At 37.3% G+C, this 12,686-nt stretch overlaps 1 protein-coding gene across 4 annotated transcripts in view; it reads left to right on the top strand.

Moving 5' to 3' along the window:
• The first annotated feature begins 616 nt into the window (after positions 1-616).
• LOC127494526 (A disintegrin and metalloproteinase with thrombospondin motifs 2) overlaps positions 617-12,686 on the top strand; it is a 174,840-nt gene continuing 162,770 nt past the window's right edge. For all 4 annotated transcript variants that reach the window (XM_051860484.1, XM_051860482.1, XM_051860483.1 and 1 more), the window contains exons 1-2: positions 617-919; positions 2,875-3,266. In XM_051860484.1, the coding sequence (XP_051716444.1) occupies positions 835-919; positions 2,875-3,266 (477 nt within the window). In that variant the 5' untranslated portion in view covers positions 617-834. The remainder of the gene's footprint in view (positions 920-2,874; positions 3,267-12,686) is intronic.

Raw genomic sequence — 12,686 nt, 5'->3', positions numbered from 1 at the left:
ATTATTATAATGCATTTGCACCATTATTCAGATTTGCCACAGATGTCACAGGTGAGCAATTCCTCCCAGGCAAATGATTCAAAGAGAATTGTTTGGTCATTATCTCAACCATTTGATAAAGGCTCATAATCAACTATAATAATTACAATGTTGTGTGTAATATTTTATACATTTGTGTGGATATTTTTGTTAATGATAATGCTAAATGTAATAACGCAGTTTTGGTTTGTTGTTGATTAAGTGGTACTTGAGCCTACCTGTGATTGTTGTTGAACAAGTGACAATCTGTGTGTGTGTTCAAGGGGGCGCTATTGCTCTAGCTGAAGATGCTGTGCTTGAATGTGATGAGGCGCTGCAAAAAGTTTGAGCAGGTCATGAAGAACACAACCTCACACAAGTAGCATTTCATCTGTAAAAGTTTCAGACTTGAGCAGCAACATTTTAAAAATTCAGCAGTGACTCACACGTGTAGTTTGAAGTCCTTAAAATTTTATTTACGTGCGGAAGAATGAGAAATATCAATATTTATATTGCCGCGCTGTCTGAAATAATTCCGCATCCCTCTATCGCTCCACACTGTAGAGAGCTCGTGAGCGCGCTTTCAGGTGTTGACAGAGAAACCTAGTAAGAGTCGGCGAGGAGGAAGAGGGTGTGTGTGTATGAGAGAGAGAGAGAGAGAGAGAGAGAGAGAGAGAGGCACGCGCTCTCTCCTAGTGCACTTTGCAGTAAGTTGCGGGTGGCTGTTGCTGGCGTGGCGGTTGCTGGTCGCGCAGGGAACTTTAACACGCTGGATCCCAAAGTCCGTCTCCCTCACCTGCGCAGTTCGGAGCTGCCATGGATTTCTCGGCCGGATTTACTATCCTAATCACACTGCCGATCTTTCTGCAGACGAACGGCCTTTATATCTCCAGTAGCATAGGTACGTGCGGCTGCTTTTACCTATTTACACTTCCAGTTCCATCCCATCGCAAGATGTCCTGCCCGGTACCACCCCAGTGCGCATCAGACCTGGATGTTTGCGCACTGTCCCCATCCCGGTGTGTGAGAAACTTGTGGCACGGGCTATTTCTGATCTTTTTAATTATTCTCTAGAGCTTTAGGAAATATAAACAGCCGCGGCATTCTCGTGTGCTGTGTCATTACTGTTTGTTTTGTGTTTGTTTCATATGCTGCTGAAATTAATTCTCAGCGCAGCTCTGGCGGTGTAGTGGAAATGTTTTGGTTTTTTTTTTCCTTTTTTTTTTTCTCGCGTTTTTTTCTTTGGGTTTTTTGACGGACGCTCTGGCGATATTGATCTGCCTGAGAGCGGAAGTATTGCAGTATTGATTTCAAATAATAATAAAAAATTCTGTTCTCCTTCTGTGATAGCGTTTAAACAATGTACGTTTTTGGGTATAGAAACTCAAAAAAATACCCCAAAGCTTTGAAATAGAACTTTTGGTTTTGGAAGAGAAATACTAGGATGTTTTTATGCGGCATCTTTCTGTTTATTGGTAACTTGTAATGGTTATTGGTAAATTACAGATTGTAATAAATATGCTAGAGTAAGTGGTCTCTTCAGAGATGCACATGCAGAACTCAGCATCACTTTGAACTGACATATCGGCTGTCTCTCAAAACCTATTGAGTTCTCTACCTAGACAGCATTTTTGGGCATCATAGATGTGTGCAACATAGGTTAATTAAAGTATTTTTGAGCACATTGCACATTTGAGCATTTTATTAGGCATCATAGGTGTGGTTATCATTACTGGGCATCATTGGTATGTGCAGCATTTTTGGGAATCATAAGTGACTGGAGCATTTTTGTGCATAAAATATTGGTATTACAGGTGCATGTGGCACTTTTGCGTATGATAGGTGTGTGCAGCATTTTTGTGCATCAGTTACATTAAGTATTATTGGGTATTATAGGTGTGTGCAACATTTTGAATGTCATAGGTAAGCATTTTTGAGCTTATTTTTTTTTTTAGGTATAATAGGTGTGGGCGTCATTTTGTGCATCGTAGGTGTGTACAATATTTATGTGCATCAGGTGTATAAGCGTTATTGGTTATCATAGGTGCTTGTGGCACATTTGGGTATCATAGATTTTTTGTGCATCAGGTGCAATAAATATTAGTATTTTCAGTGCATGTGGCACTTTTGGGTATGTGTGCAGCATTTTTGAGAATTATAGTTGAGTGGAGCATTTTTGGAAATTAAAGGTGCATGCAGCATTAATGGGCATCTTAGGTGCATGGAAACATTTTTGGGCATCATAGGCACATGCAGCTTTTTTGGTTATCATAGGCTGACAGATAGACTGACACGGAATGCGCCTGTGATCCCAAAATGCTGACTTGATAGGGTGCTCACTAGGTTTTGTGAAACTCATTTAGGATGAGTGGTCTTTTTTTTCCTTATGTGGGCCTGTGGTTGTATTTCTTCTTGATATATTTCAGAATTGTAAATACATCTATCAGGCATCTGGCTGTCATTGAAAACAATAAGGCATATTGAGAATTATACTTGGTATTTTGTGATGGGAGGCAGATATGTAATTACAAGCACAGAATACCAAAACACACTGTTCATACAGTCTGTGCACAAACAGGCTTTGTTAAATCTGAAAATGAGGGTGTCAAACAAGTGTTAATGTGTTTCTTCACCCGGACCCTTCTGACCCATTGCTTCTCATGTGCATTAACTCGCTGCATGGGAATAATGTGCATTTCAAGTGTCAACATAAACACATCTAAATTTAATTCATTAAATTAAATTGCATTGTTTTTGCAAACCATCACATGAAAGTCGCCGGCATAGTGACATTCATTATAGATGCACTACGGCTAATGTGTGCTGTCTGACTGACCATCTTTGTGTGTAATGCAGATTCCCTGCAGCATGTTCTGGGGGACTATGGACTGGTGAAACCCGTTCTTACTGATGCAGAAGGCCGCTTCCTGTCCCATGCGGTATCGGTTGGTCCAGCAGGTGGGCAGTTCCGTAGGCGCTGGAGAAGAGAGGCGGCATCAGCCGACCACGCCCACCATGAGTTCAAAGGAGACACGCTCGAGCAGCTCTACTACAACGTCACCGTCTTCGGCCGGGAGTTTCACCTGCGTCTGCGCCGCAACACACGCCTGGTGGCTCCCGGAGCCAAGATGGAGTGGCAGGAATCCGGCGGCATGCACTCCGAGCCTTTGAAGAGTGACTGCATGTATGTGGGTGACATTACGGACATACAGGGAGCATCAGTAGCTATTAGTAACTGCGACGGCCTGGTAAGTGGCCACATTGGCCTTCATTTGTGTGTGGTGTCCAGTATGTCCATTTACTTTACACAGTCCCTTAATGAAGCTAATTTGTTCGATAAAAATTGCAATCATTGAAAAGAAACTTTAATGAAAAATGAGCAGTTTATCTTTCCTATATTCAATCAACATGTAAATTAGGAGTTATGTACATACTGTATATTTGTAGGTTTTTTCATTTCAGATGCTCTCAAGTTGTATCCGAATACCAGGGGTGACATTTAGGGGGCAGAACCTGATTTCACCAAGTGCAACATATATTCCTGGTTCAACATCTTTGTTGATCCTGAAACAACATTCCAACCAACCAATCAGATTTTAGGGACAAGTTTACAGTTTATGTCAAGTTTAGGCTTACAACCAAGGTTAGGTGTTTCTACATCTGTGTTTTTCACCTATCATTTCCCTCTGATTTTAGAGATAACTTGTGGGTAGGGGTAGTTTTAGGGGTAGGGATATGGTTAGGACAAAATTTTCGGACCAGGATCCACAAAATATAATGACCCGGGAACATGTCTAATCAGGACATGCACTGAAGGTATAGTTCACCCAAAAATGACAATTTTGTCATCATTTACTCAACCTCATGTTGTTCCAAACCTGTATGAGTTTCTTTCTGAAGACAAAATATGATATTAAGAAAATATTTTGAAGAATGTTGGTAATCAGACAGATGGTAGCCATTGACTTCCATAGTAGGGGAAAAAAAAATACCATGGAAGTCAGTGGCTACCGTAAACTGTGTGTTTACCTACGTTCTTAAAAATATCTTCTTTTGTGTTCAGCAAAAGAAAGTAACTCATACAGGTTTGGAACAACTTGAGGGTGAGTAAAATTTTTGGGTGAACTATGCCGTTACGGGGAGACAACCAGGAATGAGGATGTGAACCTATAATGAGATGGTCTCATTAAGGTCCTTTATGGTGTAGCCTAAATGTTTTGTCCCAGGCCATGTGTTTTTAAGTGACAGTACTACCTAAAACTATCCGTGCCTTAAACTGAATATTGAAAAGTTGTTTTAGTGCATGCAGTAGTCACAGATTTTGCGAGTATCCTGGGATATTTCTAATACAAGCTGAAAGGCAAATAAATAGTTGAGTGGTAGAGTGTGCTTTGTGATTAGTGTGCAATGAGATCTGTGTTTATGGCACTGACAGATGTGAGGATTGGAGCAGAGGTCTCTTGTTAATTACTGGAGGTGTTTTTCTTTACTCAAATAAAACTATAATTCTAAACGGGCCCAGATGAGAAGCTCAGAGAGTCTGTCTGAGATCATGAGATCCATACTCCCCCTGTGGCTGATATCTTTATACAGCGAGAAAGAGAGGCACAAAATAAACAGAATGAATAAACTTTATACGCAGATTAAACAGAGGTTAAATAAATTATGTAGACATTAACTACAGAGTTCCAGTGCAGGGTTGTGCTGTCGGATCTGTTGGTCTCAGTGTTCTTGTAGAGGCATTATAGCCATTTTTATTTATTGATTGCACTTAAGTTTATTGATTGTATACTTGAAATCCAAAAGTAATTTTTTCAGTTAATATAATTGGCACAAATTAAAAAGTACTTAAAACATGACTAATACTGTAAGAGAATACTGTAGACTTTCATTACATATATGTAAGCACACTTTAAAAGTGCTTATTTGTCAATATAATTTTATATTTAAAGTGGTCATGAACTGCATTATTTTATTATTTTATAATGTTTCCTGGGGTGCACTTATAATGTTAGTATGATTTTTACATCAAAAATGGTCATAATTTAGAATTAAAAGGCATTTTTCCTACCTGATATTAGCCCTCTGATTTGAACGCTCTGTTTTAAGGAGTGTGTCTCCTGTGAGACTTCAGTGTAAACAAACACTGCTGTGATTGGCTAAAATCTTTGCATATGGAAATAGCTAAGTGTTACATATGGAATTCTGTCAAACTTTTAGCACGTTTTTACTATTACAGTTCTTAACGTTTACTAATCATGAAAAGTGTCAATTATAGCTTTATATTTAGATCGTGGCATGAAAGGTTGCAGTGATGATCAGACATGTTGAGTGCATGAATGCAGTGATCTCGTCATTGTAACTCGATTTCTGCACACTAACGAATGCTTTCATCATAACTAACAGTGCAAACACAATGTAAATAAGAGATTTGTTGATTCTAATGGGAGTTTTGGCGAAAGTCCAAAACACTTGCGCTGTTTGATTGACAGTTCCAGCGATTGTAAAGGGAGCGTTCTTTGATCGCTTTCTATATATAATTTAATCACAGTTTAAATAACATTTTCATCCTACTAAGAGAAACGATGTGAAGTTGACCGTTTAGTCACTGTTTGATTTACTGACAATAAACGATTTTGAGACAAAAACATCTGACTGTAGGCCTACATGAATCATTACATATCAGAAATCCCTGGCTACTGGTGATTTTGGTTAGACAGTACACATAATCCATACATATCAAACGATCTGTGACACAGTAAATTTTTTTTTACTCAGATAAGTGTGTTGCGCCGTTCCTGTCAGAACCATTATAGAAGGCACAGCATTGTTTTTTAATTTCAGGCTCTCTGCAAATCCAATCCACAACCTGGCATTGCACAACATTTTGCACTCTTCAAAGTAGGGCTGGGCGATTTTTCTGGGTTTTTTTTCGATTAATTCGAATTTAATGTTTTGCCTCGATTTTATTATTTTTAAATCGAGAAATCGCAATTTTGAATAAAAATGTTAGCAAACGTTACAATTAGACGTTGACAGTACAGCAATGATAACCGCTAAGAGAAGAAAATGATCCGACCATATGATGGCGCTCTCATGTGACGCTCTATGAACGTAGAACACATCACTAGTCTTGAGCGGCTGTTCACTCAGAAATGGGTTATTGCGTTGAAAAGATGAGACGCGGGCAGTGGAATGGGAAAAGAGCAAAGTTTTTAAACACAAGTTGAATTTTTTGTAACTTGACCGCCGCATTTTTATTATGCCGTTTCATGAGTGAGACGCTGCAAAAGACGCGAGACACGAGTTCAACAGCCAAACATAAAAATAATGCAATGGAATGCAAAAACCTGTAAAGAACTACTACTGTATGTTTGATATTTCATGTTTGCATGATGGTGACAGGCTGAAAGGTGCTGTTATTTTCTGTTTTTACAAAGCATTTGCTGTTAATAATAACCTATTACTGGTGTTATTTATTGCTATTACTTGTGGCTAAGAAATATTTAGCATTTTTCTTATTTTAAATTATTTCTGAGTATATAGGATGTTTAAGATAAGTTTGTCATATTTAATGCATATTTTCTGCAAAGATATTTAACAAAGATATTTAACAAATAACAAGTTATTTGTTTTACATTTACACCATGTTGATCACTTCAGGTGTGCTGCACTTGGAATAGAACTTTAACCAGATGGTTAATAAAGAGAATGTTACTTGAATCATATTGTAGTTAAGTTTTTAAGTTGACTAGTTAAACATAAAAAAAAAAAAAAAAAAAAAAAAATTGAAATCGTGAACCGGTCAATTGTTCTGAAGAAATCTAGATTTTATTTTTTTGCTAAATCGCTCAGCCCTACTTCAAAGGCATGTTTATCGCTTAGTTGCTCGATCAAGTGTTAGCGTCACATCTGTTATTTACCTAATACTACTTGTTGTGGTTGAATCAGTGGGTGGGGCTACTAAACTTTAGGGTCCGTGATGTCACCAACCCTGGAAGAAGCTCATTGTAGTCCCTACCAGCCGTTTGTTGTAGTCCTTAAAAAGTGATTTCTGTAAAAGAAAATATCTCCCTTTGCATTGAACTGTGAGCATCGTAACTTTGCAGATGTTGTTTATGCTCTAACAACAAGATTACGCACAAAAGTTAAAAAAAATGAAAACATAATCAAGGACCCCTTTAAAGTACATTTAATTTTTATTGTACTTTTTTTTTTGTATCTGTAGTGCGTTACTAGAAATGACATTTAAAATCTCTGAAATATATTTTTAGAATCCTTTTAAGAAATATTCTTCTAGGACATTATTTCCAGTGTTGAGTAAGTTACTCTAAAAAATAAATTAACTACTAGCTACTAATTACATCTTCAACAGTGTAATTAGATTTATGTACTAATTACTCTCTCTAACATATTTCGTTACTTATTATTATAAATTACTTTCTAAATTCGATATCGGCCAGTTAAACAATACAAGGATAGTCATTAAACTGCTCTTTTATGTATGTATATATATATATATATATATATATTATTGCAAAAATTGTTCTTGAACTGACCAAAGTGTTTATAGGGTGTGGTTACATTAAAAACGTACATTTAAAATTTTATTTATTAAAATGTCGTTTTTTTTTTTTTAATTCTATTGTTTTATATTGAGTTGTTCTATAGTCTATACAGTATTTAATGCAATTATCAGAAGTAACTGTAATTAAACACTCAGGGTGTAAATTTACAGGATGGAAATGTGTTAATCAAACACTCGGGGTGTAAATTACAGAAAAATGAAGCGTAATTCCTTACTTTACTTTTTCAAGGGAAAAGTAATTACAGTAATTAATTACTTAGTGATGCATTATTTCACAACATACTTTAGTGCACTTAAATGTATTGATGCTTATTGACCATGCTTAAATACTTTGTTTAGAGACAACAAACATGTACTCTAATTAAATTGATGTATTAATTAGACATTGAAAGGTAATGTCAAACTATGTAGACTTAAGTATAAGTACATTCAGGATTATCATAAATATGCATCAGATTGTTTGATAGTTAGCTGACAGTTAGTTGTACTGAAGTGCATTTTAAATGCAATATAACTAACAGTTTACTTAAATATATCCAACAGTGAATTTTAAATGCATTTCAAGTGCATTAAATGTTAAACTGCTCTTAAATACAGTGAAATTGAAAAAAGTTCAATATACACTGAAGTATGAACTATGAAGTATGAAAGTATATTATATTCATAACTCTTGTTCACTTGTTCTGCAAGGGAGGTGGACAAAAAATAAACGCTTTTGATGAAGCAAAGTAGTTTGAATTAGTTAGAGGATCAGAAAATATATATAAAATAGCCTAAAAACTTTAAAGAATGTAGTATACCAGTCATTGTGTGTGTTGCTTTTGTTTCATTTGTATGATTGTGTGTGTAGTAGCTTGTTTTTAGCACTCCATGTGCTCGTTATATCATAACCTGTATGAATGCCCCATATGAAATCATGCTTACAGGAATACTCTGTGTGTTTGTGTGCTTGTGCACAGGTATGTCCACACCTGTGTCAGTTTGTGTGTGTGTGTATGTATGTGAATACACGCTCCAGTGGGCATGGTACCCACAGGATTAAACAGTCTCCATGCTGTCCTTCAGCTTCAAACACTCAGGGTCATCCAGGGCAACAGCCGTGGGCATCTTGCATATAGAACAGCCTCAGTAACTTCATTTCCTCTGAGGGTGATACTCCTCAACAGAGAGAATAAATGCAACCTTAGCTCCACGGCTCTTGTATTTCAGACCCAGGTTTGTTTGTACGTGATTATGTTGCAGAATGAATAGTGGCCATGCTAACAGCAGCATTAAGTGTATTTTGAATAGCTCAGAGTCAGGATATTCGGAGTGACAGATCAGGAGAGCCTTTGATTTTATCCTCTTTTTTTGGGCATAAATTCTGCAAATTCTACAAACATAAGTTTTGGCCAGGCAGTCATACAGAGAAATTATGAACACATGCAAAAACATTTCTATGCATTTTTTTTTTTTTTTTACGTATTAAAATAAAATAATTTTAAAATAATTTTGTCAGATAAATACAGTACCTTAACCAAGTTTAGTGTTTTGTTCTTCCCTCATATTTAAAATATTAAAAAAATATAAAATATCGTCATTAAAATATATTTTTAACGTAGTTACACGTTTGTACATGTACTTACTATAGTAATAACAAGTAACTAACCCTAACCGTAAGTTCATGTAGTTAATTAATATTACTCAGTACTTAAGTACAATGTAACTACATCACCTTAAAATGAAGTGTAACCATGTTTTTTAATGAGACCAGAAAGGAAAACAGCCAGATGAAAGTAGGTAGATATTGTAGCAGTAACCACTTGTTGTTCAAGAATCTCATAGAAACTCATTGTTCCATTCCTTCTAAATAACTGGAACTGCAGAAAAATCAAAACATCTGCTCATCGAGCAAAAGGTTACGCAGGCTGTAGAGAAATCCAATTATGTGCTATTATGTTTTCTCCAAAACAGTATTTTTTTGCAAATCAGAGGTATGTGGTATACCAGTGTTAGAGGTAAGATGTGGTAATCAGAGGTTCCATTTTAGTAATGCAGAACTGAGAACTCTTTACGGTTGAGATGGTTTATCAACAGGTGTTTATCAACACAATGTACAGTGTATGTGAAGACGTGTCTTTTGGGAGGTTATAGTTTTAATTGCTAAAGGTATTTTAAGGTTTTCAACACAATTGTCTGTTTCTGAGAGTGGACATGTGTACTACAATTTGATTGGTGATATAAAATAGAGTTTTAGGGCTTAGTTTTAGATTAGTCATGACCAGACTCTTATGAGATGAGAGGCCAATTTTGTGTTTGTTTGGTTTTGTAATAAAATGACTAAGGCCAAGATATCCTTTAATAATAGCAAAATGTTGACTGTGCATACATATGTTTTATTGTGGGGTTTTTAATGCAGGTTACGTTAACACTTACTGAGACTCAAGAGAGTAGTCTTTTATTGTTTTTACAAGTTAGAAAAATTAAGCCTGTCCACTCACTAGACGATGGCGTGCTATTTTCTAACTATAGACAATAAAAGTAACTATATATATATATATATATATATATTGTCTCAGGTTACGCATGTAACCATGGTTCCCTGAGAAGGGGGGAACGAGACACTGCATCCCAGAGAGGGTGCTATGGGGGAACCGTGGCCGGTGTCCGAAGCATGGGTGTAAACACGACAATGAACTTGACATTGGCAGGTGGCAGCCTATGACATCACTACTGGTGTGACCGTGAGTATAAAAGGGCACCTGTGAAATATGTCATCAACTTCTTGTCTAAAAGAGACGTTCGCACGAAAACCTGAAGCATGGCAAAAGAAATTATATATATATATATATATATTAAAGTTCACCCAAAAATGAAACGTCTGTCATTGTTTACTCACTCTCAAGTAGTTCCATATAAGGAGAAATTATGAATAATTATTGTCCATACAACAACAGTTCATAGTGACCACGTCTGTAAAGACTATTGCAGTATATTCCAACTCTTTTGAAGTCATACGATAAAGGTGAGCAACAGACTGAATTTCACTGAAATGTTTGTTTTTAAGGTGCGGTCGTATTTACTGTTGCTCAAAAATAGTTTTTTGCAGGCAAAATCTAGTCATTTCAGTAAGAATCTGGATGTTCGCATAAGGGAGAAAAAGTTCCCCACACAGATTTTGCTCATGTTCAAGTTGGTCACACGAATTCACCATACTGACCACCAACAGAAAGCTGCTTGGTTTGTAAGTGACTTCTGTGTGAGCAGTGTATTTTGCTAAAATATATTGTATTATGACTGCACCTTCATTCATTGATAGTGAATTGAGTGAGTTGAACTCAAGAACTGAATCGGTGAAGGAATCATCCTTTTGAGCCAGTCATTTTATAATGAACCGTTTGATCTGGTTGCCTAATGAGGCTAAATGATTAGTTTGCAAATTGTACAGATTTCTTCACTAATTAGGCTTTTGCGATCCCAGTCACAGCAAACATCTTATGACTTCAAAAGACATAAAATAGTCTGTAGCACACAAGTTATACTGACTATTTTATAGCTCTTTTTGGGTATTTTTGAAGCTTACTGGCTGTGGTCACTTTGAATTGTTTGAAGACTGAATTGTTTATTTCACAGAAGAAATAAAGCCATACAGGTTTATAACAACATGAGGATGAGTAAATGATGACAGAAATTTCATTTCTGGCAGAACTGTTCCTTTGATATTCACTTCTTTCTATTTTTTGTTCATAGTCTTGGTGGTGAGCCAGTTGGCATCTTTTAACCACAACTAAACAAACAGATAAACTTTCATTGGACGTGTTCAAAAAACCAAACATAGGAAAGTGGAAACAGACAGGTGAAAGGCACCATCACACATCCTGAGGGAAGCTTTCGCTCGTAATATTGCCATACTAATGAAGACAGAGACTGTTGAGCAGCTGAGCAGGTTCGAGAGGACATGCCATGGTTGGTAAAAGACAAGGCCAAGGCTGATATAGCAAACAGGCAGGTGAGGAGAGTCGTATTGAAGACGAATGGTGCTGTCGGCACATTGGTTTCAGTACACAAGCAGGCCAGCGCACTTCTCCCCGGGGGAGACAGTCTTTTATATGTGTGTGCTGAAGAGTGGCCAAGGCCTAATCCTTTCACACACTTCACTGCCCGACGCAATTATACTCTTGCCTCTTCTCTTCTCGTCTCTTCTCTTGGGGCGAATCTGCATCCAGCAACGCATTCATACCATCAATCAGACCCTTTGTCCATCATCATATAGTGTGCATTTCTGGCGATAGTCGACAGCAGCATCAGCACCAAAAGGCAAAGCTGTTCGCTCTATCTATCCATCCATCCATCCAAATTGCTACCTGTTGGAAGAGCTAATTATTTCCCTAACACTTTCAAACACAAGTACGGCAGCATGTCTAATTTTGATGAGGTGATGAATAGAGTCCCACGAGGAACATTAGCACTCCATTCGCCTTACATGTTGTGGAACATCTGTTTCACTTGCTTCACTTTTACTTGCAGTTGGCTCGAAGTTCTTAAGCATTACTTGATCTCACCCATCTTATCTCATTCCTGTAGTTTAAGGGGGGTCTGCTCCAGGCGTAAACCATTTCAAGTACCGCAAGTGCCCCCGTGTCATCAAATAACACTTTTAACAACTCAGCAGAGTCATTTAGTCATTTTAGGAGTTGATGATCTGGTAATGACACAGGTGGTTTAGTCTGAAAACACTAAGCCGAGAGACTTCATTTCTTGATCAAAAAGCACTAGCGTCACCATGGATATAATCGTGATGGTGCACTGAGCTAGTGGAGTTCAAGTGCCATTTATTTCTGAGTATCAATTTTCTGCTGAGCAGCTGTTATTGACCCCTTTTGTTCGAATTTGTGTGAATCGGCTGGTGCTGGGCATGAACGAACAAGAGATTACGCTATGATTACAGACTCCGCCCTGCAATGTGGCTCTCAAACGCACAATTACTCAATCAGAGGCTTTTATCAGCCAGTCAGCGGCTCAGCGCGAGGGCAGGAATGTTTCTCATAACCTATAATTACCAATTCCTACTGACTGCAATTCAGCAGCCATTTCACAGTTT

The sequence above is a fragment of the Ctenopharyngodon idella genome, chromosome 14 (genome assembly GCF_019924925.1).
Source record: "Ctenopharyngodon idella isolate HZGC_01 chromosome 14, HZGC01, whole genome shotgun sequence".
Classification (NCBI taxonomy): Eukaryota; Metazoa; Chordata; class Actinopteri; order Cypriniformes; family Xenocyprididae; genus Ctenopharyngodon; species Ctenopharyngodon idella.
This window is presented reverse-complemented; position numbering and strand designations above follow the sequence as displayed.